At 42.9% G+C, this 26,512-nt stretch overlaps 1 protein-coding gene across 1 annotated transcript; it reads right to left on the reverse strand.

Moving 5' to 3' along the window:
- Positions 1-6,640: 6,640 nt before the first annotated feature.
- Positions 6,641-25,930, reverse strand: LOC130473023 (protein zyg-11 homolog B). Its single transcript, XM_056844539.1, has 13 exons — positions 25,770-25,930; positions 23,561-24,315; positions 18,772-18,912; positions 16,931-17,107; positions 15,884-15,948; positions 15,174-15,273; positions 15,023-15,073; positions 13,432-13,593; positions 12,485-12,532; positions 10,749-10,946; positions 10,608-10,660; positions 8,427-8,524; positions 6,641-7,445 (listed from the first exon to the last, which is right to left on the reverse strand). The coding sequence occupies exons 1-13, from the start codon at positions 25,780-25,782 to the stop codon at positions 7,264-7,266; spliced, it is 2,043 nt and encodes a 680-aa protein (XP_056700517.1). The 5' UTR covers positions 25,783-25,930; the 3' UTR covers positions 6,641-7,263.
- Between the last annotated feature and the right edge of the window lie 582 nt (positions 25,931-26,512).

Raw genomic sequence — 26,512 nt, forward strand, 5'->3', positions numbered from 1 at the left:
ACCCTTTAACCGCCCTTAGCCGACGTTAGGGCGCATGCGCGTCCCGAGATCGGGGGCGGGGACGGCGAGGCGATTGGGCCGTCAGGGATGCGGGTGGTGTTCAAGACGTGGAGCGGGGCTCGTGGCCCCTCCCGCTCCTCAACCGCTTTCTTATTTGTAAATGTACGCTCTGTGACTCATTTACGGCTCAGGTGGCCGTAGGGTTGCCGGCTCCGGGTTGGGAAATACCTGGAGATTTTTGAGGCGGAGGGAGGGGGGGGGAGAGACACCCATGCCATAGAGTCCTGTTGCCAAAGCGGCCATTTTCTCTAGGTGAACTGATCTCTTATCGGCTGGAGATCAGGTGTAATATCTGGAGATCTCCAGTTAGTACCTGGAGGTTGGCAACCCTACATGGCCGTGGAGTGGGATAAGGACTGATAACGTTACCAACATGCCGTATAGAAGGTCCCTTCTCTATTTTCCTTTGTTAAAGTAGGATTGTCAACCTCCAGGGACTAGCTGGAGATCTGCTGTTACAACTGATCTCCAGCTAATAGAGATCAGTTCAACTGGAGAAAATGGCCTCTTTGGCCATTGGACTCTATGGCACAGAGGTCCCTCCCCTCCCCAAACCCTGCCCTCAGGCTCCACCCCAAAAACCTCCCCCCCCAAAGAGGGACCTGGCAACACTATGTTAAAGGGATCTTTCATACATGGTGTTTTGTATAGAAAAGTAAGCCCGGTATGCAAACAACACAGTCACTTCTGAAGTGTTGCACGTATGTTTTTTTTAATTTTTGCTACATAACTCAGGAAGTGTACAGATCACAAAAATTAAATATTTACTGCAGGCTATCAGGTTGGAACTGCGGGAATGGTACACACAAACATTACATTCATTTGTTTTACAGAAGTGAAGAATACTAAATTCAAAAGTGTAAACGTGATGCCAATACAAACACATGCGGCTGTGTTGTTACACATGTAGGGAATAGTGCTATGTGTTGGCCTGTAATCTTGGTGAAATCCATGCACTGTGATTCTATGTATCCTAGGCTGACTATCTGAGATGAGTATAGCGGGTTCTGTTTGAATGGTTTCGTTTCTGCTTCCTGACAAGTAACAGAAATTGGTGTTTGGCATTGTTCCACAGGTCCAACTACTTCCAGTCCCACCCTCCACCCATTTAACATTTACATGAAGCTGCTAGGAGGTTCAGGGATTTGGAATCAAGAGCCATCAGTATGGAAATTATATATAGCTCTGCTTCTTTCCAGTTGATTCAAGTGAGCCTGTGGATTTTCTAAATAGACATTTGGAGACAGTAATGGCCTGAAGCTCAACTGATACCAGACTGAGGTGCTGTAGGTTGATCACCAAGCATCAAGGAGTCAGTCTGCTCTAGAAGATTAAACAGGTTTAACTTTACGGAGTCTGCACTTTATAGACCAAGACATCTATTGTGGCATAAACTCTTGTAAACCAGAGCCCACTTTGTCAGGTGCATGAAGTGTAACATTAGGTTGGCAGAAAGATCTACACTCAAAGCAATACACAGCAGAAAAGCAAGGAGTGGGGTGTATTACAAAGATAAGCCCAGGATTCTAGGATAAGGTGTGTAACATTACTTTGCAGAGCACAGATGAAAACAAGATCCAATCAAAAGCAAATAATCCACTCAGAGTGGGTGTGGATCCCTCCTAACTATTATTAGATCCGTGTACAAAGAACACTCGCATTTTCTAGTGAGCTAACCACCCCAAATGTGTAATATATGGAGTCAGTGTAGATTCCAGGTTTTGTGATGCCTTAGGCAGCCAATGCCCAGGGACCACCTTCTGCCTACCCCAGCTGAAGTTAGGGCGCATGCGCGTCCCCAAGATTGGTGGAGAGGACAGCAAGTCAATTGGACTGTAAGGGATGTGGGTGATTTTCAGGACCTGGAGCTGGGCTCTTTCCCCTCCCGCTCTTGAACCTCTTTCTTATTTGTAAATGTATGTTCTGTGATTTGAGCTATTATTCTCTTCGCTCATTTACGGCTAAGATGGCTGTGGAGTGGAATAAGGACTGATATGTTACCAACATGCCATACAGAAGGTCCCTTCTCTAGTTTCCGTTGTTAAAGTAGGGTTGCCAACCTACAGGAACCAGCTGGAGATTTCCTGCTATTACAACTGATCTCCAGCCAATAGAGATCAGTTCACCTGGAGAAAATGGCTGCTTTGACCATTGGACTCTATGCAACTATCCCTCCCCATGCAACTATCCCTCCCCAAACCCCACCCTCCTCAGACTCCGCCCCCAAAACCTCCCTTCGATGGTGAAGAGGGGCCTAGTAACCCTAGTTCTAATTGTTTTTATGATACGTTATATCTCATTTAAACTATTAGCCATCTTGGTGGCTGTCATTGGGTAGAAAGGCAGCTCACAAATTTTGAAATAAATAAATATTGTGGTCTGTGTTTTTGTGCCATCATTTGCAGTGTATGTTTCGTCTTTCTTTGGTCCTTCTCTTTTTGGTTTTGTACTGATGTGTCAGGGACCTGCTCCTTTTTTCTCCTTAATATTTTAATAGTTTTAATAGTCACAGGTCATGAGGTGCAGTGGTTAGTGTCAGAGTAGGCTCTAGGGGACTCAGGTTCAAATCCCCACTCTGCTATGGAAGCTTGCTGGGTGACCATGGACCAGACACACACTTTCAGCCCAACCTATATCATAGGCTTGTTGTGAGGATAAATTGGAGGATGTTCTAAGCCACTTTAGGTACCCATTGGGAGAAGAGTGGCATATAAATGGCGCCATGATTCAGAATGATAAGCCATACCTTGCAGTTACATTTGGAGGACCCCGGGGCTCAAGAGCTCCCTCCTTTTCTTCCAGTGATTTAAACACTTGTTTTCACAGTAAATCATACTCTGTCATCATGCCCAAGATGCATACTCTGGTTTAATCCTGGTTTGTAGAGACGACAGCAAACCATAATTTGAGTTTGGATGTAACAATAAAATATGGTTTGCTGCAACAGTTTTTAGACAGCTGTGCATGATGAGAAGGGAAAATAGGAACCTGTGTTTTCCCCTAGGTCATTCACATAATGACAAGCTGTGATTGGTTGTGTATTAGAACTGTTGTGTGTTTGAACCATTTTAATGATATACAATTCTCCTGAAAACCTAAAGCCCGTCTTTAAGCATTTTGATATTATAATGACTACTTAAATGTGGTGAAGGAGTGGCTCCATGCAACTACTTAAAAATCCTAACACCAGCTAGAGAGAAGTTGTATGACTAGTTGAATGGGGTCAGACCAGAAAATATTCACTCTAGCTCTGTTAAATATGCTCTTTGTGTAGTCATCTCCCTGTGCTGCTCAAGTTCAAATATCCATGTATCCATTCTGGCAAACTATAAGTAACACTTGTAACATTTTAAAACGATGCTGAAAATACATGAGGGGAGAAATCCTTTAAGGCCTTTAAGAACTTAATTAGCAATCCAGTTTTATTGCATTATCCATTGTATGTATTATACTGTTCTTATTGCACTGTTTTGGGCAGCACAATCCAAAGGCTGGCCACTGATGTAACTATGGCACCACTTGTCAACTGAAAGAATATTTCAGATAGGTAGATATGTTAGCCTGTTTCAGCAAAATAAGAGTTCAGTGGCACCTTAAAAACTGACAAATTTTATTCCAGTATAAGCTTTTGTGACACAGTATTCACTCATGTATCTGACAAAATGGCTGATAGAAGCTTGTGTCACAACAAATGTTAGTCTTTAAAGTGCCACAAGACTCCGTTATTTACAGCTACTCCTCTATAATCAAGTTCAATCTGTGACAGCACATTTAACTAGCTTTGGTTGGCTCAGCATCTGCATCCATTCCTGGAAAAGCAAGCTCTGCCCAAATATACATACTATGGTCAACTCCAGATCAGATTATTGTAATGCCTTTTATGCAGTCATGCCTCTGAAAACTGTTGAGGAACTTAAATTAGCTCCGAATGAAGCAGCAAGATTGCTGACCAGTCCAAAATATGGGGGATGTAGCTCAACAGATTTGAAAGCGTTTCACTGGTAGCCTGCTCATTTCAAGTGTTCCTTCTTACTTTTGAAGAAGAGTTGGTTTTTATATGTCGACTTTCTCTGCCACTTAAGGGAGAATCAAACCGGCTTACAATCACCTTCCCTTCCCCTCCCCACAACAGACACCCTGTGAGGTAGGTGAGGCTGAGAATGACTTGCCCAAGGTCACCCTTCCTGTGTAGGAGTGGGGAATCAAACCCGATTCTCCAGATCAGACTCCACCACTCCACACCACCGTTCTTAACCACTACACCACGCTGGCTCTCAATAAATGAACTAATAAATGGCCTGGAACCAGGGTATTTTAAGGACCACATGCTCCCATATGACCCTGCCCAAGATATTTTCTTCAGAGGCTCTGCTCCATGTGCCCCCATCTAATGAGGTGAGATGGTACCACTTTAGTGCCTCCTCCATCAAATTTTCTTTATACTGCCAGTAACCTTTGTGCATTAAAATAAAGACCTTTTTACCTACCCGGGTCTCTGCCATTTTTGGCTTATGCTCATTTTCTGTGCTGTAGCTATCATTACTCCTGCTATACTGTTTGGGTGAGTTACTTGTAGATATAAATATTTTAGATATGTTTAAAGAAAGAGTGGTTACTTGAAATAAAGTCGCACAGAGTTCAATAGCACTTACTTTTTGTGGCTTTAGTCTACTCACACAGTATATTTGGCTTCTTCTTAGAGTAGACAATGTTCAGTTCTCTCCAGGTTTCAGAATTATTCTGACATACTACAAGGGCTGGATGAAGGTTTACCTAAATTATGTGTATTAGAGCAATCAGTCAAAAACAGCTTAAACATTCCTGGCTTTATTACATAAGTTCATTTAACAATGTGAGTTTTTAGATATCTGGTATAGTTGGATTTATGGTCTGCCAAACCTCAGAATAAAAACAAACACAAGATAGGGCTGAAGCTGCCTTCTACTGAATCAGACCCCTGGTCCATCAAAGTCAGTATTGTCTACTCAGACCGGCAGCAGCTCTCCAGGGCCTCAGGCAGAGGTCTTTCACATCACCTACTTGCCTAGTCCCTTTAACTGGAGATGCCGGGGATTGAACCTGGGACCTTCGGCATGCCAAGCAGATGCTCTGCCACTGAGCCACAGCCCCTAGGTACCTTTAGAGCCTTGAACTTGACTTAGTGGAAATTCAAGGCTCTAAAGATACCTTCATAGTTTCAGCTGTCCAAATACATCAATTTTAACAATGATATTCAATGATTTATTTTGTACTAGATTAACAAAGCTCTCTACTGTTCTGATTCCAAACTGCTTTAATAGGCTTTTGATCTCTCCCTTATGTCTCAAGGTCCCACCAGAGTTGCCTACTCTTATCTTACACAGAAACTCTTCCTGGCCCATTTTCAAGAAAAAAAACCACCTGGTAAGGATCCAACAGCTGTGCATCTATTAAAATTACATCCAAACAACAGATTGTTTTGCATGTCTGTTGCAGCAAAAATACATCTTGTGAGCTAAACAATTCACGGCGGCTCATAGAAACGCTTACCACAACAAATGTGTTAGTTTTGTGCCTGAAGACTAATGGGTCTCCTTGTCTGCAATTTGATAAAACCAGGTCCAGTATTATTAATACGGATGTGATTCGCTGTCAAGGAAACTTGCATGAAAACTTGTTTCTCTTAGTTTGCTATTGGTAGTGATATTTTAGTTTTTGTTCATTTGTTGTTATTGTGGCCAGTGGCTGAAATATTCAGTTCACTGCATGTGCTCTTCCCCCATCAACTAATGCAATACAACAGTGTTTTTAAAAAGTAGCAAGGCTGCCCACACCCACTGGAGGTCTCTGTTTCCAGAACCATTCATTTTCTGGCTGAATTCATACTTTGCTACTTTTGTGGAAATGAAAATCTCAAGCAGCTCTGCATATGTCTGGATACATGATGTTGTGCACAGGAATGTGTTTTTCCCCCCTCTGTGATTAGGCTACTCCCCATACATTATATTGAAAAAGATCTTGGATTCTTTTTCCATTTGTGAAGCAAATTGAAGAGCAATACTTGAGAAATAAAAAGCTTAACTGAAATTGCCATTTGTTTCGTCAGCTCTCCTTTATACTAAGCTTCTGTGTCCTGGTGCTATCTCCATTTGGTTCCACAAAACATTCATCGATAACACTTCACAGATTAACTTCAGAGGAGGTTTTTAAACCATGGGAAGTTTTATGCAAAACTTTAATACTCCACACAACAATGTAATTTACACCAGACTTTACATAATATGTTGGGTGAGATTTTGTAGCATGGTGCTTTGCACATGAAGTTCACTGCACAAATACTGACAAAGTATTTACAGGACACAGCAAAGCAATCAGTAGTCTTTCATAAATAAGGTGATCAGATACCCTTGGTCTCAAACATTCCCAGTGGGTGAGGAAATTCGACCCACTTCAGCCACTGTTTTTGGTGGACAGCTCCTCCATTTGCCTCATTCTTCTGTTCAGCATAGATTTAACTTTAACAAGGGTAACAGCACTTATGTTTTCTTTTTCACCTGTAATTAATTCCTTTCCCTCCCATGCCTGGGGCTCCTACAGAACAACCTATGTTTCTTCCTACAAGCAGATTCTTTCCTTTGCATATCAGGGAAGATAAGGTGTTGATTCAAAACTCAGACGCTCCTGCTTAGATAAAGGATGGGAAACATGAGACGACTCTAAAGGCTCTATATGGGCTTTAAAAGATCTCTGGAGGAACAAAACATCCCTGGTCACCTTACTCATAAACTGTTGTGTTTTAATGTGTGAACACATGACATGGCCGTAAGCTGAATAGTGTTGACTTTACAAGCACAAACAGTTCTATTCAAATACTGAGTGGGTGAACTGATCTATTTAAACACAGTTATGGATGAAGCAAGCAGAAATAACTTTCTGTACCTCAATTCACAAATTCTTAGAGGTTTCATTTTGAATGGGCATTTGAACTGTACAATCTTCCACCTTTCTCAGCCAGCAGTGATTCTCTAGACATGATCAGTTTAGGAATGCATCCTAGATCCTCATGAAAACCCTTAAAGGCCATTAAAGACAGCATTTGCCAGCTGTGCATTGTATCTGCTTTCATTCCGGCAAAAGATTTAATGGTGATCACTGGAACAGAAGTCATTCCAACTAGAGATTCTTTGCAAGGGATTAATAGAGGACAAATTACATGCCTATTTGCTATTTTTCTGACTGTTTTCTACAAGGAGGTGGCCGCCCATGCCGCAAAATATGTTTTTCTAAGCTATCTAAAATAGAGATAGCAATTCGTTGAACATCTGGATCTGTCTGGCTGTTTTCCTTGATGTTGTATAAATGGTGCAGTCCACCTTCTTCAATTAACATGCTGCAGTACCTGGCAGCTAAAATGAGAAGGGGGGGGGGAGAGAAATCCAATTAGACTCCATGTCTTTAGATTAGTTGCTTGATTCTATTCTTTTTCGCATTTAGCAAAGTTGCAGCAAGTAGACCCCAGTTCTCCTCCATACCGTTTCCTTATCTGCAGAAGTGGCATATGCAAAGCTATCACTAAGGAGAAGAAGAGGAGTTGGTTTTTATATGCTGACTTTCTCTCCTGCTTAAGGAAGAATCAAACCAGCTTACAAACATCTTCCCCTCCCCACAACAGACACCCTGTGAGGCAGGTGGGGCTAAGAGAGTGTGACTAGCCTAAGGTCACCCAGCTGGCTTCATGAGTAGGAGTGAGGAAACAAATCCAGTTCACCAGATTAGCCTCCGCCGCTCATGTGGAGGAGTGGGGAATCAAACCTGGTTCTCCAGATCAGAGTCCACTGCTCCAAGCCACTGCTCTTAACCACTACACTCACTTGGCATCTGCAGACACTAATTACATGCTTTAGGAGTAGAAACTGTTCCTTCAGCACCCCCACATTCAGGCAGTGGCAGAGCAAGTCTCAGCACTACAGCAGAAGTGGCTGAGTGACCACATGTTTCATGCTAGGGAGCTTCAGAAAAGGAACTGACAGTAAAACTGCTAGTACAGTAATGCTGTTATACACAGGGTGTATGAGCATGGTGGAGGATCATTCTGGGATGCAATTAAAACTTACAAAACAGTAAATTACTTCCAGGACAGACTGACCCAGTAGTTGTGTTTCTCTATAATGTCGTCAATTTTGCATTTCACCTCTAATAAAACTGCCAGAGGCTATCTGATTTGAAGGCACCCCACCACAACATTTAACTCACTGTTTTCTTTAGATAAAACACTTTTTAACCAGGAGGAGAGCTAAACCTCGCTAGAATTTATCTGGAGTATTTATTCAGTCCAACTACACCAGAAAAGTGCTGTTATAAATGCAGATTTCTGTCTCAGTACATACGGTTTTTGCTGCAGACGTGCTGCATCGCCCATACCGCCCATAGCTGTACCCCTGGAGTCATGAAGCAGCCCAGCAATGGGAAAAAAGGATTGAATGACCTATCGAGGAGAATAAAAGTTGGATCAATCACTTAGATATTTTTACACCTTAGCTACAACATAAGCCTACCTTGTCCAATTAGCCAGAGATCTATGTAACTTGTGAAAAAAGGTTAGCCATAACGAGTTCCCACCTGCCTCTGTTTACTACTAATTTGACATGCAATTCTTTATTGCAAACCAGAGCCCACGATATCACCAGTTAACCTCCAAGAGTTCCTCTTTACAGATTCACCACCACCTCTATCTAACCTACCAATCTCTTCGTTTTGAACCTCCAACACTGGCTTTGGAGGAAAAGCATCAGGATTGCTGCTGGCGTAATCAGAACAATTCAAAGAAAACACCTTTATGTTTTGCTTAAAAAGGTGTCAACTTATCCGTACTATCAAGGAAAACACGCCCTTAACACATTTTATTTACAACATCCTCATTGTATTTTATGCTACCCACAGATAAAAAAAGAGGGCGGGCAAGAGAGAGCATGCTCTGCCTTGGTATAGCTGCATTACTGTGCCCCCCTCCTCTGCATTTCTCTTGTAGCTCAAACAATTTGTGCTCAAACACATGGGGAGGGGGGAAGTAAACTCCAAAAGTAACACATAGAAGTCTTCAGCTACAACATATTGCCACATGTACCTTTCTCTGTATAGATTTTTGTAAACCAAAAGCAGTCTTGAGGAACCTAAACATTTCAGCACAGTGTGGGGAGAGGGTTGCCCACATCTTTTTTTCTGAGACAATACAAAGTAGCTGAGGGTGGACGACTAAGAACATGATTTTTTTCAGAAGGGTTAAAAACCTGGTTGGCCACTGTGTGAACAGACTGCAGGTCTGATCCAGCAGGGCTTTTCTTCTTATGTTCTTATGTTAACCTCTCCCCCTCATTCCCCTGCTCCAACTCGCAAAGTTCTGAGGCTGCTTTAAAGCAGCTTTCAGAAAGAGAGGTCCAAACATGTATCCTGTCTCATGAGGTGCCCTAAGTTAATTTCAACTTTGTTAATATCAATCTTGCAGGTGACAATGGTAGTAAGGCTAAGTAGTCCCCAAATGGCCCCGGAGGTTCTGAGGTCTAAAAGCTGCTAGTTTAACAGGGGAGATTGAGTGAGATACTGCTGGGAATATGTGGTACTCTTGTTGGTGCCAAGTGCACCAAAGTGATTTTTTTTAAAGGAAAAGTTAGATGAGACCCAGGTTCAAATCCCCACTCTGCCATGGAGGATTGTTAGGTGACCTTGGGCCAGTCATAAGCTCGTAGCCTAACTGACTTCAGAGGGTTGCTGTGAAAGTAAAAATGGAGGATGGTAAGCAGCTTTTGGTCCCCATTGGGTAGAAAAGAGGATATAAATGAAGTAAATAAAAATACAAAGAAATGGGAAGAAAGCAAAGGAGAGAGGAAACCTACAACTCATCACTAGTTAAATTATAAGCAATATCCAGTAGTGGTTCATGACATATGAACACATGACGCTGCCTTACACTGAATCAGACCACTGGTCCATCGAGGTCATTATTGTTTACTTCATTTATACTCTTGTCTTTCTTCCCAATGGAGACCCAATGCAGCTCCCTTCTGCATTTTATGAGAACTTTAACTTGCCAGTTGTTAAAAACTTTTATGCTGATTATAGAAGCATACAGGAACCCTGAAGATAACCTAGCTTTACAAGTTACTGAGAGTTCTGTGAAGGTTTTCAGCTGAAGGCTTGTTCGGTCTCTATAAAGGACTGTCGTTGAATTTATCGATATATTGAAAAAGTTCTATATGAAAACAGGAGTACAGCCGGATTCATGTATCTGTATGCAAGAATTTCTGTAATTTGAATCTCTGTATTTAGGGTTATTGTTTTTGGTAATGTGACGAAGAAAAATTCTTGTACGAAGAACAAAGGAAGTCTATAATATAAGTGACTTGTCATATTCTCACATTCACAGTATGTGCTTTTGCATTCACTGTTTTGGTTACTTCGCATTGTGGTTCCTCTTTCTGGCACATTGCAGCCAGAAGCAGTATCATTCATAGCAAATTAAACAGGAAGGGAAGTTTGTGTTTTCTCAAGCTTCACATCAAGGCTATAATTACCTGTATGCCACCATTTCACATTCTGGTGTAGGCCATTTTAAAATAGCAGAATGCTGCAAAACAAGGAAATGAGAGACGTTACTAGCCACATTAACACTGTTCCAGAGCAATACCAGACAGCATTTCCAGTCACATCTGTACCAGCTGTTCTAGGAGTGAAGTTCTCTGGTTGCGACTCAACGTCCAGGCTTGTTCTCCTCGTGATATCAAGTGAGCGATAATCCCAGCTGCAAAGTAGCTGACCTCCACCTCAACACTGTGCAAGAGCTTGCTAATGTGGTCTATGAAGTCCTTCCACATGAGCTCCGAATGGAGCTCTTTCACCTCTGCTATGTTGTTCTGCAAAAAAGAGAGGGAGGGAGAGGGAGGGAGAGGGAGGGGAGAGAGAGAGAGAGGGAGGGGAGAGAGAGAGAGAGGGAGGGGAGAGAGAGAGAGAGGGAGGGGAGAGAGAGAGAGAGGGAGGGGAGAGAGAGAGAGAGGGAGGGGAGAGAGAGAGAGAGAGAGAGAGAGAGAGAGAGAGAGAGAGAGAGAGAGAGAGAGAGAGGCTTCAATATGAACAAGCAGCTGTGCATAAAAAAAGAAGAGCCTCTGTGACTGATAACGCTTGCTCTACATATTAAGGTTGGAGCACTGCTGAGTGCCAAACTGGTTTCATTTCAAAATATGCTTTCTAGATGAAACAAGGATTAGCCCACTCTTACATGCACATATTCCAAATGTTGTTGCAGAGTTAAGCATGTAATTTCTCCAGAAAGGTCTCTGCAATCACCAATGGTCACAGTAGATTCAGTCAAGTACCCACTTGAGGAAGGCGGTGAAAAGAAAACCAGAGATTACTAAGGAGTATTAGAAAAGAGGACTGGAAATAGATAGCTTTAAAAGGGGGTTAGCAGATTCATGGAGGAGAGTACTAGCCATATTGACTGAAGGGATCCTCCCATCTACAGAGACAGCAAATCTCTCTGCTGGGAGGCAGCAGCAGTGGAGGGCCTTGGCCTCTAACATTCTTTTGTTTTGGCCCTCCGGGGTGTATATATAGTAGGTTTATAATTTAGAGTGACATCTTTTAACTTTTTATATTGTATGTTTTAACTTACATTATATTGTTAACTTACATTATATTGGGGAGGGGCTGTGGCTCAGTGGTAGAGCATCTGCTTGGCACACAGAAGGTCCCAGGTTCAATCCCTGGCATCTCCAGTTAAAGGGACTAGGCAAGAAGGTGATGTGAATAGACCTCCACCTGAGACCCTGGAGAGCCGCTGCCGGTCTGAGTAGACAATACTGACTTTGGTGGACCAAGGGTCTGACTCAATATAAGGAAGCTTCATGTGTATGTATTTTGTTGGAAGCTGCCCTGAGCCTGACCTGGTTGGGAAAGGGCAGGATATAAATAAAATAAATTCAATAAAACTGCTCGGCCACTGTGTGAAACAGTATGCTGGACTAGATGGCCTACTGGTCTGACCAAGCAGGCCCTTCTTATGTTCTCAATACCATGCCCACCATAAAAATGCCCAGCTTGGGGGCTTCCCAGAGCCATTGCTGGGAAAAGGGGGCAGCACTAAATGGACTCTTGCCTTCTCCAGCAGGATTCCTCCAGCAGGATTCCTCTGACATCCCAATACTGTTGCTGTATAATAAAACTGAAACAAGCAGCCAGTGTTTGCCGGAGTGCACTCAAAATGTACTCTCCACCTTCTTAAGTAATTTCTCCCCTGCAGTGTCAAAGAGAAGGTGAGAGGGCTCTAGCCCATAAAAAGTTATGCTGGAATAAAATCTTATTAGGAGTCACTAGACTCCCATTTATTTCTACAGGGCGAATAAGCAACGTTGACATTCCCAGAGAAAAGAGTGTATTATTGTGTCCATCTTACCAGAAGGCCAAGAACTTTCTGCTGGATAGAAGATTCTGTTGGAAAAGACTGTAAGTAGAAAGAAATATGTGACAATAAACTTCATAAATATTTTTATACTCCAAGAGGGGACCTGTGAAAATTCTCTGCAGAAAATGGATAACTGGCTAATTTTAAATCTAAATACAATTCTGGTGGGGAAACAGCTAAGGAAGGACTGAGGAGCAGAGCAAAGAGCAAACTTCATCTAAGCCCATTCCTCTGCCCCACATAATCGTTTTAGCTATGTGGGTAAGGACTGGGGAGGAAAGAGAGGGAATGAGGATTTTTACAGGGGAAAGAGTAAGTGCAAGGATTACAATGGGTGGGGAGGGTCACCTTCTCCATCATTGAGGATGCTGCTTGGGAGTAACTGCTTTCTCAAAGGCTCTTTCCAGAATATCAGAACACGAAGCACATAATACCATTGATTAGCACCAACCAAATGACCCTAGGCCATTGTAATGGGGGGGGGGAATGAATCTTCTAGAAGGTCTTTCAAGAAGCAGCAGTACTAGCATCAAAGAATACAGAGTTAGCCCAAACTTCTGTCCCCTCCTTGTGGCGGTTTGTATGGCAGAGTGGTTGAGGTCCCCGAGTCCTCCACACCACCAAAAAGTGTTTTTTTTTTTGGGGGGGGGCATGCATGTATGTGGGTTGGTGGGATTAGGCTCAGCAGAAGCCTACTTTACTTCCAGTGAGTTAAATTTCTCCCCATAACTACTTCTTTGGTCTGCCTATAGGACCTCACCCACTGCTCTTTTTCTGTAAAAGCAAAGTGTGTCTACTGTGAGCACAGCCTTCTTTTGTGCTGTCCATGCATGTCTTCCCCACCAGATTTGTAACATACAGAGTCTACATGTGGATGTTGGACTTTGTAGGCAGCAGGACAGCTGAGCAAATCCTTGCAGATAGTCTTCTGTTCTTACCTCCAAGACTTTCATGAAGAGTTCCAGCCCTTGGTTTTCAATAAAGTGCCGACATGTGGTTGGAGACTCATCAGTGAGATTCCAAAGTGCGCTCAGTGTAAACTTGAGAGTAGTATCCACTACATTCTGATTTGTTTTTTGCTTCACAATTTGAAGTAGTTGCTGAAAATTGAGAAACCAAAGATGCCTTGATGAACTACGCAGCTGTTTCAAGTCTCAGCTATTTGCGGCTCAAACTACACGTGGTGGAGACAGACACTTTCAGTTCAACTCAGGGCTACCGCAATCACATATAAATCGTGAGTGTGATTGTGTGTGTTAGGGCTCCAGGTTTTTAGACCAAAAGGGCCATACAAGTGGGTGTGCAAGACTCCTTCCCCCTGCCCACAGTTTGGCACCACACAACCTCTCTGTCCTGTTGACACATCTCTCCTACATGGGCTAGTATTGAAGCACAGATGGATAAAAGCAACTGGGGGTAAAAGGCTACAGGGGGTAAAAACAGCTCTCCTCACTCTTCAGCCCCTTTGATCCAAAAACTGGACTGCGCCTTCCTGCTTTTATATACCATTTGGGCAGATCTGGGTCTAAACAAATAGGGCTACCCCCTCTGGAATGATCAGTCCTAGAGTTTGTTATGGCATAACATTGAATACATACTAGGGAGATCGATTACAATCGGTGTTCTAGATGTGGCCTTTTTGTGACACAACCAGAAGGCCAAGTCTTCCACCAAATTAGAAGATGGTATGTATGAATGCCAGCTCCATGATATTTATATGGTTCCCAGATCTGGCAAAGACATGCCATGTTGCAAGTGAGATAGACAGTGAGGTCACTGATTCACAGGCTGCATTTTTTGCCACACCAATCAACTTTTGCACACTGCACTATCAGTCCTTCTAATATCACACTGTTAGCACCACCCTGTAAACATTAAAAAGCACTTTGCTCTTTTTCAAACATTATGATTAATAAACAAAGGAGATAAAGCTTTCAAAGGCACAAATGGCAACACACCCATTAGAGCAGTGGTTCCCAACGTGGGGCACGCGCCCCACAGGGAGGCAATTTGATTTTTAAGGGGGGCAATTCGAGAATGAGTTATTAACAGTGGATTTTTTGCACTTCTTATGGTTCTAGGGGCCTCATATACAGTATATAAATATATATTGTGACATAGACATTTTAAAAATTAAAATCAGAATGTACACGGCGGTCAGCTGGTGACAATGGAGATGGGGAAAGCCCGCTAAGAATTATATGTCACAGGGGGGACATCAGGATTTTAGGTGAGGCATGGGCAAAAAAAGGTTGGGAACCACTGCATTAGAACTTACGACCATAGGCAAAGTTCAAAGAAAGACGATGGAAGGTTTTCCCCAAAAAACCAAAATAAAACTAAATGAGTATGGCTGTTAGATTCACTGAGGTACTAGCAAAAACTCAATAGTACAAACACCTAAACTTCTCATCTTTCCATATTTTTTTAAGAAAGTGGTGTCAACTGTAATAAACGGAAAAAAATGAGTAAATGTTACAGCAGGCAATATTTCAACCAATTTTAAAGAGGTGGCTGCACTCAGCTTACCCTAACAATGAAGAGCTCTGCACCAAGTTGAGCCGTTTGCTCTGTGGAAAGCTGTAAGCAAAAGAGACAAAAGGATTGGATTACTGCTGGGTGGGCCCTGGGACTCACAGAGGATAGAAACATCACAGTGGAGAAATCTAAAACCTCACACCTTTGCAGCAAGAATGGAGATGATAGCCACTGCCATCCTCTGCATATTCTGATCCTCATGGTTACACAGCCACTGCATGACGAGCTTGGCTGCTTCAAATCTGAAAGGCAACAGAAAATTCACAATGATCTGGAGGGAACTGAAACACCAAGTGCCATATCACGTTGGGAGTAAAAAAAATATAGAAGCAATTCATTTATTTTCCCATAAACAGAACTGTACTGTACTGTCAACAGGCACTGATAATGAGCAAAATGGCTGCTCTCCGACTTGTTACCACCAGCACTTAAAAGAAATGTGTTACTCTGGGCAAACAGTTTGGTGAAACACCTCTTTCTTACCACTCCCACTACTCTATGAAATCCACAGCCATTTGGTCTAAATTCTGCTGTTATGTCAAAGCGACTGCTTTTCTAGAAGCAGGGTTTTTAAAATCAGCAATGATATAAACTGGGGGAAATAGATAAAAAGAAAATGACCCATAACACTCTGGCATACATGTGGATCTGATAAATGCACACTTATTTCATGACCATACTGTATAAGCTACCAAGCATTAAACTATAACAATTACTTAAGGTCATAATTTGCTCCGGAAAAGCCAATTAAAATCTGTTCTTTTCCTAATAAGATATAAGTAGATTGCAAATCATTACATAGTAACACATGAAACAACTCGAAACTCTCTCCCTAACTCAGGAGAAACTCACCTGTTAAATGGAACATCCTGAAGTATCCTGTCACTGCACAATGACAGAAGGCAGTTCTTTTGCAGCTGTAAAAAAGAGAAATGGAGTTCAGCACAAAACACTGCTTGCACAGCATTGCCTTTTGCAGCAGAAATCTAACAAGCCACAGCTCGGGGAAGGGCCAAAACAGAGTTATGGAGCATCTGCTTTGCATTCAGAAAGTTCCAGATTCCATGGCATGTTTAATTAAACGGGATTCCAGGTAGCAGGGCTGGAAAAGCCAGGGGACCTTAAACAACCATGGCCAGTCTAAGTAGGCAATGCTAGCCTACATAAACCAATTATCTCATCTGTATCTTATAAGGCAGCATCCTTGCATCCCTATGCGATCAAGATCCACAATAATTCCTTTTAAGATTTGCTTTTGTCATTTGCAAAGTTATTTGCTTTGGAATGAAAGACAACAAACCAGAGTAGGGTAGAAGGATAGTATGTGTGTGTAAGTGCCGTCAAGTTGCTCCCAACTCATGGCGACCCTATGAATCAATGTCCTCCAAAACGTCCTATGAAGGATAGTACAGACCTTCACAATACATTATCACATCAGCCAGACATTGTCACAAAATAACCACTATCTTGACAGAAGGGGATGTAGATAGAAATGGTGCTGTATAAAGCAAATGGTGCTGGAATTTCTGCATTTGCAGATGAACTTACCAGTGTTTTATGGTAAAGCCAGTTTTACAGCAGTATAGCAGATTCACTGTGGGCTGATATGGACCGCACTCACAAAAACAGATTAAGTCCAAATATGTAACTTTGAAAGAAAGCTGAAATCACTAGGCTCAAAATACTTTATTTGAGATAGCTGTTCCCAAACAATTTACTCACTCCTGTTCTTTGCAGTTAGTTTTAATAGCCGTCTATTCATCTACAGAAGTCAGTAAACCTCACCTCTTCTAAACAACTTCATGGGAAAGATGTTTTGCATTTTTAGAAAGAATGATGACAGTTTCAGCACTCTGAAATGTTTCAACACTTTGCCTTGAAAAGAAAAAAAGGGCTTACCTGTTGGTGGTTAGGAAAGTGCTCCATGGCTTTAAGGAGCAAGTGAGTGACATCTGCCAGGAGCCTAACAGGCATTCCTAGAGCCAGCTCCTGTTTGGTCAAGTTAAATACACAGGCACTCGCTGCTAACTGCACCGGCAAATTGAGGGGGTGATTTCTCATCCCGATAACTACCAGCTGGAGGGGAAAAACAAAAAACACAGACCAAATCATAATCTGGTCTTACTTTAAAAAAAAAAAATCACATAGTCAAATTCCGCCACAAAATCCTTAGCAAAGTCAACTTCAGAGCTGCCAAGGAAGGAGGGAAGCTATATGTACAAAATTCCAAGGGTTCCCAGGTTGCTCTGGGAACTGGACATGGTGCCAATGAGATCAGCAGGAATGCACCTTAGGTATCCTCTGAAGGGGGGGGCACAAAGGGATCTTTGGTCCAAGGCAGTCCTGGTCAGCTTATCCTCCCCAAGAACCTGTGAACTAGCTATAAGTAGACCTCAGTTTCTCTCTCTCTTACACACACAATTTCCAGGACACAGATGAACAGATCAGTCTTTTCCTCCCCTGATTAGAGGCCATGTCATTCAGACTGACTATACTTCTCTTCTAAGGCTACATTCATCCAATATTAGTTGGGGTATGAAGAAATTTAGGGAAAAGAGTACAGGCTCTCTGCCCCTGCGACCACTTCACTGAGGTTTCACAGGAAGCATTCAAAGACACACGAGTTTGCTGCTCTCACATGCAGTTCAGCCCACTGTTAGACCCATTTCACCAATCGGGATAAATGAGTAGGCTATTAGACATTTGAGTTCGCATTACTTCAAATCTCCAAGCTACCCAAAGGCAGCAGGTGCTTCAAAATGGAGGAGGATGGGAGGGGTTATTTCTTTCTGTAGCAAACTTTTACACCACATTCTTCCTCTGCCCTTCAGATTAGGATTACAATAGCCTCTTCCAAATAACTTTCTATCACCAGAAAGATAATCATTTTGCTGTCTTTAATTTCATTTTTAATTGTTTATTACTTCTCTCCTTAAAGACTAACAAAAATATTTTCTGGTAGGGTATGCGCTTTCGTGAGCCACAGCTCACTTCTTCAGATACAGCTAGAATGTGAATCCAATGTTGCAGATTTAAGAGTAGCAGTTCTCTTACAAAGGAATTTTAAAGGGAGATTGGAAAGAGAAACTGCTGGATTACAGTTGCTATTCAAACTAAAGTCAATGCATTTACCTGGGCTGAATAAAGACCTTGCATTCATGGCCCATTACCAATGCTGATTTCTCCAAACCCATCTCTCCCCTGGATATCACAGACTCTTCTGCATATCACACCTAATCCCATCAAGCCTGCTATTCACATTTACATACTGTTCCTCTACTTAAAGACCGATGGATTCACATTCTAGCTGTATCTGAAGAAGTGAGCTGTGGCTCACGAAAGCTCATACCCTACCAGAAAATATTTTTGTTAGTCTTTAAGGTGCTACTGGACTCTTACCCTTTTCGACTACTGCAAACAGACTAACACGGCTACCCACTATGAATTACTTCTCTCCTGTTATTGTTAAAAATAAGGGAACATTTAAAGACACTTCTCACTTCAAAAGTTAGCATAATCCTATGGATGGAGTATGCCCATTTTGTCTGAACTGATTACCTACACTTTTTGTATCCTCCTTTCTTTCTCCTCCCTCGCCTGCCCCTTCCAAACTTGAATGTGAGGTTATTCTGATCATGTGTGCACATTTCATTCCATTTTATCTCGGGTTTCATAGCCTTGGATTACATTAACACAATGATGCTTGCAAAGCTGGTATATCGTTGCTTAAATTGTTTTACCTTTAGAATTTCTGGCTTGGTTTTTTCCATGACATGAGTAAGGCTGAAGAGATGAAAGAGTGCCTCCCTCACAAAGAAGGCTCGCTCGCTGTAACGCTTCAGAGCTTCGGAAATCTGAGTTTCATTTGCTTCTCCTGATACCTTCAACAACCAAACAAACAAAAATATAAGTGCTCACAACAAAGGCAGAAGGAGATCGTTTTTTGTTGCCATTGCTGATGCAAGAGAGACAAAACTGGAAATTTTATGCAACCCAAAGGCTTCGCATGTTTAACTTCCCCCAAAACTTACCTTGCCAATCATTCTTACCTTCATATAAATTAGATCTGCCATTCAGTATTGCATATAATCTATAAGACTGACACCACTCTAGCATCTATTCAAATGAAGGAACAATAGTTCAGCAATGCAAATAAACCACCTAGAGTGCTGGTTTACAAAGGACTGCTGCAGAAGAACATACCTTTAGGTATGTAATCTCCTTTTCACAGGTCTACCCCTTCTTGCTCGGCAGAAAATTATTTTTCTCCCTTTCAAGTACAAACTCAAACACCCACTTCTCACTGCTATGCTCCTTGGCAAAGGGTTGTAAGAGTGACAAAGCAACAGAGCCGTTATAAACATTAGCTTACTTTCCTTGCTGTGTTACTGAGGCTTTTAAGAACAATACAATGTATTTTATATACCAGAGGAAAAGATGAGAGGCACTGTATAACTGGACAGAGGCATTCTTTTTCACTAGCCAGGATCAGCCTCTCATAAGATGTAACCTAAGGGGGCACGATAATGCCATCTGTAAGCACCCAGGTTTTCCTGTTTGAAGGTGTTCCAGAAAAATCACAAAAATGCCTTTAAAGTTCCAATCTTAAAAATCACTTAGAGTTTTTGTCATAAAAGTGAAAGATAAACAACATATAAGCATCAGGGTTAATTTCCCCTTTAAAAGTCCTCACACTGATTTCTTAGGGCCGTGTTGGCGAACCTATGGCACGGGTGCCACTTCCGGCACTCGTAGCCCTCTCTGCCGGCACGCGTGGTTCCTCCAAGCCGCTGGCCTTTCCGGCTCTGCCCTGCCCCGGATGTGGGAGGCTGTAGCCCAGGGGTGGGGAACCTCCGACATCATTGGCGGTGGCCCCCGGACTCTCCCACAGAAGCTGCCGCCATTGCTGCCACTGGAGCATGCGTGGCCGGCCAGGTGGGTGGGAGAGCGGGGAACAGAAGCCGAGCGCCCACACTCGGCATGGCCGGCAGCTTCTCCGGCGCCCTCTGTGCGGGTGGAGGGGCGTGGCTGGCCGGTGGGTGCGAAGGAGGCGTCCTCTGCCCTACCCTGCTCGCCTCTCACAAGCCTGCCGCCGCTGCCACGCCCCACTGAGTGGCAAATTCAAGGCAAAACCTCCCATGCATAAATGGCCTCTTTCTTTTTGTCTCCTTTTCTTTCCCTACTTTTCTTTCTCTCCCTTGCTCCATTTCCTTCTCCCTTTCTCTCTCTTTTTCTTTCTTTCTCTCCCTCCCTTCCTTCCCTTTCCTTCTCCCTTCCCTTCTTTCCTTCCTTCCTTCTTTCCCTCCAGCGGCTTCTCCAGCGCCCTCTGGGTCTGTGCGGGCGGAGGGGTGCTCAGTCCTATTCCACCTTTGAAGTGCCCACAAGCCATCCTTCAAACACCTTTCCATTTGTCTTGATATGTAGAGAGAAAACACTAAGGAACTGGTTGCCAATCTCCAGGTACTAGCTGGAGATCTCCTGCTATTACAAGTGATCTCCAACCAATAGAGATCAGTTCCCCTGGAAAAAATTGCCACTTTGGCAATTGGACTCTATGGCACTGAAGTCCTTCCCCAAACCCCGCCCTCCTCAGGTGCCACCCCAAAAACCTCCCACTCATGGTGAAGAGGAACTTGGCAACCCTAGCCTCTCCCTCTGGGCCCCCTCTGGGGGTGGTATTCAGGTTAAATTGCCGCATTGGCACTCGGCGATAAATAAGTGGGTTTTTGGTTGCAGTTTGGGCACTTGGTCTCTAAAAGGTTCGCCATCACTGTCTTAGGGGGTTTTTTACATTATTTTTATTATTAACTCAGGAAAGTTCGAAGAGCAAGCGGAGGGGCAGAGTTTGATGCCCTTGAGAGGAAACATCTCAGAAAAACTGATGGGTTTGCAGACCCCACCCCCACCCCTGCCAAGCACAGAATTTTATTACTATACTAATACCTCACCATTAGGTCCCAATGGGCCCCTTTGCTCAGCTTACCAAGAAAGAAAAAGTTTACAGAAATATATCTCTTTCAATAATTAAAGACATACAACATTCACATCAAGAAGACCCAATGGCTCAGACGTCTGTTAAGCAACTAACTGAAAACTAGAATGAAAGAGGCTGTGGAAAAAAGGATACGGTAAATTAAGAAATGGCCAATGAAAGACTGTAACATCTTCAAGACAGCCTTAATGTTCCTTTTTCATTTCCCATTGTCATCAGTTTTTTCCTAATTTCCACACAACTTTGTTAGCAATCCCTTGTTGTCCTGGTTTTATTACATTTCCCCCCTGCTTTTTCTGAAACCTGTTTTCTCCCAACATCTTTTTTTCTAAAACAGCTTGATTTTGGTTAGTGGCCAGTCTGAAATACCTGTGCCATTTTTCAGTGCTCCACCCACGTTGCCAGTTTTTTTAAATGGTGTGCCAACATCCCAGCATTAGACTGCACATGCACTGAACGAACCTTCATGGCCAATTAGAAGGCCCAAAACAAGCAGCCAATCATTGCTTTGCTACCTCATACTACATCCCCTAGAGCACATTTGAGCACTGCACCTGGGCACCATTTTCAAATTCTGTGTGCAGTGTGGGTGGGTGAGCCGAAGTGGCAGTGAGGAGCCAGTAGCCCAACAAGCCCCTTGAGGGCGGGTGAGCTGAGCTGGCAGTGAGGAGCCTGTAGTCTGACAAGCCCCCAGTGGGGGAGCCAAGACAGGTGCCTGTATGGTGTACAGTTTCCCCACACACCCACTATTTGTGAACAAAATTGGTACACAGTTACAATAAATGGAGCATAAACACAGTGTGGCAAGAATTTTTTCTTTGCCTCCTTCCTGGTTCTTGGTGTAGAATGGGTTTCTCTGTCAGCCTACTCACCAGAGCTTTCCCAGAGAAAGTAATAAGGTAGGGAGGGTCCACTCTCTCTCAACACAACATTTTAACACACACCACTTTGAGCATATATTGGTCACAGATTTATTTAAGTTTTTAAGCAAACATATAGAGCAGGCAGAAAAAGCAAGAATAATTCAGCAAACAGACAAATATAAAAGGTAGCAGACCCACTAAAGACTGACACACTAACAATAACATGTATCAGAGCGCTCTGAGGTCATTCCACAGGGAGACAGAGGTGATCTCTTTCTCTCCTAGGAAGGACAAAGAACTGGGGTTTTGGGTTAGCCTTATATGTGTTTAGACCATGAGAAGGGTCCCGATAAGTGCCCCCTCCTTTTAAATTCCTTAGGATATTAGTTTTCACAAATCATGGCTATAGTTTGTTTAGAGGATCCAGTGTTCCATAATAATTTTCCTGTGTCGCTCTGATATCAGCCTGTCAAGCCCATCAGTCAATGTTCTGAAAACAGTTACTCCCTTAGTGAACAGATAATTTGTTGTCTGTTTTAATAACCTTGCATAAATTTTGGGATATCCGATGTATATAGGGTGATTAATTACTGAAAAGGCAAGTACTTACGACCCTTTAGGTCAGAGTCCTGATTAGAGCTAAGGTCAGCTAAAAGTCAGGTTCCCATGTGGGGTTTTAAGTTGTAGGTTAATATAGGCTATAGATCTATAAATTGGTTTTTCTTAACACAAACTAATAATACTCAATATGATAATAATATGCAATGTTAAAAATTCTCGTGACACACAGCAACATTCTTTATTGATGAATAGAATAGGACCAGTGTAAAAGTGCTTTGAAGACCCTCAACAATAACCCTCCAAAGCAATATTCCCTTAGCCCTGCAATTGGCCATAGTCATAGCTATGTTGAATTCTTTAGCTACTGTCTGTAATTCAAAAAGGGAAATAAGGGCAGAAAATCAAAACAACCAATCTAATGTGGGGAAGCAGGTAACTATTCAAAAAGACAGACAGGCCGGCAAAGTACAATTTACTGGCAGGCTTTGGGGGTGGTAACTGCATGAGCCAATGAGGACCAATGGGGGCTTCAACTTCTCCATTGCTCCACTGCAAGTACAAAAAAGACACCCCCCAATATAAAAGAACCACCAAAAACTGAATAGTCTGTAAACAAAAACATGACACACACAACAGAGAAGTTCCACAAAAGAACAGACAGTGTGGAACAATCGCTATGATTGTGCTATCATCAGAGTCACCCCGGAGATGGGGAAAAACCAGATCAGGGGTGCAATCTGGAAGACAGCAAAATGTAATGGCTTGACTTGTCATAAGACAGTATGGAAAGAAGGACAGAGTGAACATACTGGGACTTTCCTCCAGACTGGCTCCACAAACGGAAGTGGGTCATTTACCTGCCCCACATCCCCCCACATTCAATCTGAAAAATTTCTATATTCAAAGTGAAAATGATGGAATTACTGAGACAGCAGGTCCTTTAACGGTCTTCAGAAACCTGACAGTGTCTAACCTTACCACTTTCCATCATCAGAAGTGATCCACTTATCATCAAACAGAATTTTAAGCTTTGCACACGGACCTTCAAAACTCATTTCAGAATTACCATATCAGGTACGTGTCCCAAAAACAAAAATCCCCAAAGATACCAACCTTTAAGTTTCCCTCTCCTGTAAGAAATAGTGAGTAGCCGGCATCTGTTGCCAAGAGCCCCACAAACTGCATGGACGGCCGCTGTTGAACAAATGCTTCTACAGCTTCATCAGTAACGTGCTTTCTGCCTGAAATGTCCAACGATACAAGATTGGGTAAGATGTCTTTCTGTTCTAACAAGCGTAGTGCAATATCGGAAGTGAACTGCTTATCATCTGAAATGTCAAGATGGTTCAGGTATTTCAACTCTCGTATGACATCCAGAATCTGAGTGGTTGTCATTTTCAAGCATTTCAGGTGGTGCATGGTAAGAGACTTGAGGCGATCCTTGCAGGCAAGTAGTGCAGTTATGTCAGTGACTGAGGTGTTGGAGATATCCAAGCTTTCTAATCTCGGAAGCGAAGCCACGTCAGCAAGATCTTCATTGTAAAAGAGGACATTGGTAATGCTCAAAGCACGAAGACCAGTCAACTGACTGAAGCACCTTTCATAGGGATCTTCCAGTGAAAGAGTTAGTGAGTTCAGCACAAGGCATTGGAGGTTTTGCTGGATCCACTTATTGCTGCCAAGTCCGCTGATGATGTCTGTGATGGTAATGTCTGCGTTCACTCCCGTAGCATCAAGCTCCACCAGCTTATGGTGGCAGAACGCTTTCCGAAAAGCCACGGCAGATATTTTTGCTTTGCGGATACAAGCTCTTTTCAAGCGCATCTGGTTGCCTCGAAAAATGCCCACGGTTGCCTCATTCAACAGTCCTGTAGAAAGAGAAGTAACAGATCTATCATAGATATTATTTTAAAACTGGAAACAACAATAGGAAGAAGATAGCACAGCTGAGGAATTCCACCCTTGTGGGTAGAAGGAAGGGTTTTCCACAGCAGAAGGAAAAAGAATAACCTGCACTCTTAATTCTGAGGCCTTCTTTATTCTGGGCTTCGTGGTACTGGGGAACTGCAACAGTGCCCCAGCCTTTTGCTGTGAAGAAGCTGAGGCATATAGGATCCAGCTGGGTGCCAGTAATGGCCTTCACTCCAGCACTGATACCTATCCCCCCCATATCAGTGCTACCATAACTCCCTCCAAACTGACACATGGTCTCAGCTAGGCACTGCCCAGGGCTTTTTTCTGTGGAAATGATTAACACCACCAGCATTTTGTAGGGTCATTATGTATGAGTATCAGTGTATAAGTGCACTGTAGTTCCCATAACCAGAAACCATTTTTATTTATTTCTGTTGAAGAACAATTCTGGTTTTGTCCCATTTGCCTAACAAAAGAAGCCACGGAACTCCAATTGCATAGAATCACATTGCACGGTGGAGTAATAAAAGGCACTACCAAGAAACAATTCAAATGGATAGCAATATATCTAATGTTCAACATGGACCCATTCATGGATATATCCAGAGACTGGAGCCATGGGAGGACAAGACAGGTCTTTCTACAAACCTGAGAAAAGCTGTAGGTTTGCAGACAAATGTGAAATCTTAAAAAAAAAAAATGGGGGAGTCAATCCCACCCAAATAACAGAAGTAGCACCTGCAGTTTTAAGAAACAAATGCCTGTGGTAGTCATCGCTAGGCCACTACACCATATTGCCAGCTTTCAGGCATTGGTGTCTGTCAGTAAAAGACAAGGGGAAGGAACAGGGCCTTTTCCAGGGCTGTTTTGGCCTCGCCAGGGCCAGCAGCAACTGCCAGGCAACGTGTCACCATGTGACTTGCATGACTCACCCAAGCCGGCTGCTTGCTATTGTTCAATAGTAGCCTCAATAGTAGTAGTGGTATAGTGGTTAAAGTTCAGACTAGGATCTGGGAGACCCAGAGTTGAATCACCACTCTGCCATGGAAGCTCAGTGGGTGACTTTGGGCCTGTCACACACACTCAGCCTAATCAACCTCACCTCACTGTTGTGAGGATAAAATGGAGACGAATGAGGTAAGCTGCTTTGGGTCTCCACTGTGGAGAAAGGCGGGTATAAATGAAATAATAAATGTAGCTGAAGATTGGGGGGGACATATAAAAGGTTTGTGGATGGGAATTAAGGAAACAAGGAAAAGGGAGGGGCTAAAGGGGCTTCTAGGGAAGGGAAATAGTGGGGGAAGGGAAAATGAGATGCCCCCTGTAACTCCTTGTGGGTCCCCCACTTCTCTTTTCTTACTTTAAATAGAATCCCTATAACAAATTCTCCCCAGAAGTATCGTTATACCATTAAATGCCATTGTCCGCAGCAATCGGTCAGCCACCTCCTGGGGAAATATTCCAGGCTCTTGCAAACACAATGTCCCATCGTGCCTTTCCGTACAAAACTTCTCTAAGTCAGCAGTCAGATAATTCAAGCAAATGTCAAGTAGAGAGTAAGGTGAAGCCTCCTCCTGTCACAAAGAAAAAACAAGTACTAGATGCTTTATAGTTTTAAAAAATCACAGCACATTATAAATGAAGTTATTAGCTGAAAATCATTGGTAGGGAGAATCAAAAGGACTCTCTGGGGAAGAGTCTGTACCTGGAGATGGGAGAGAAACTGGACTCAGATGGTAGCATAGCCATTTAAGGAAATACCATTTACATGTTAAGTTGAAGTCATACAGATAGTTGGCTGGAATCACCTTACATGTCAGGGACTGGATAATCAGCAGTCCTTCGAATAGTAAAGTGACTGGAATCTGATGATCATAAAAACAGTGTAACTGGGCTACCTGGATTTCACCACACTCGGGGAATTCTCCATATGTGCAAAATGATGGTGCTGTACATTAACTAGAAGGGGGGAAACCTAGACATGACTTAATGAAGCCTGAATGTGCTCTAGGATGCAGGGAATACTGAGAGCAACTAAGTCAGTTAAAGGAAGAAAAGGAGGGGGAGAAATCCATCTGTTCAAACTCTTACGTACTTGATTTCTGGAGGGGCAGATGTGGGGAGGTGGCATGGGATTTCCCAATTGCTGCC

The sequence above is a fragment of the Euleptes europaea genome, chromosome 2 (genome assembly GCF_029931775.1).
Source record: "Euleptes europaea isolate rEulEur1 chromosome 2, rEulEur1.hap1, whole genome shotgun sequence".
NCBI classification, from domain to species: domain Eukaryota; kingdom Metazoa; phylum Chordata; class Lepidosauria; order Squamata; family Sphaerodactylidae; genus Euleptes; species Euleptes europaea.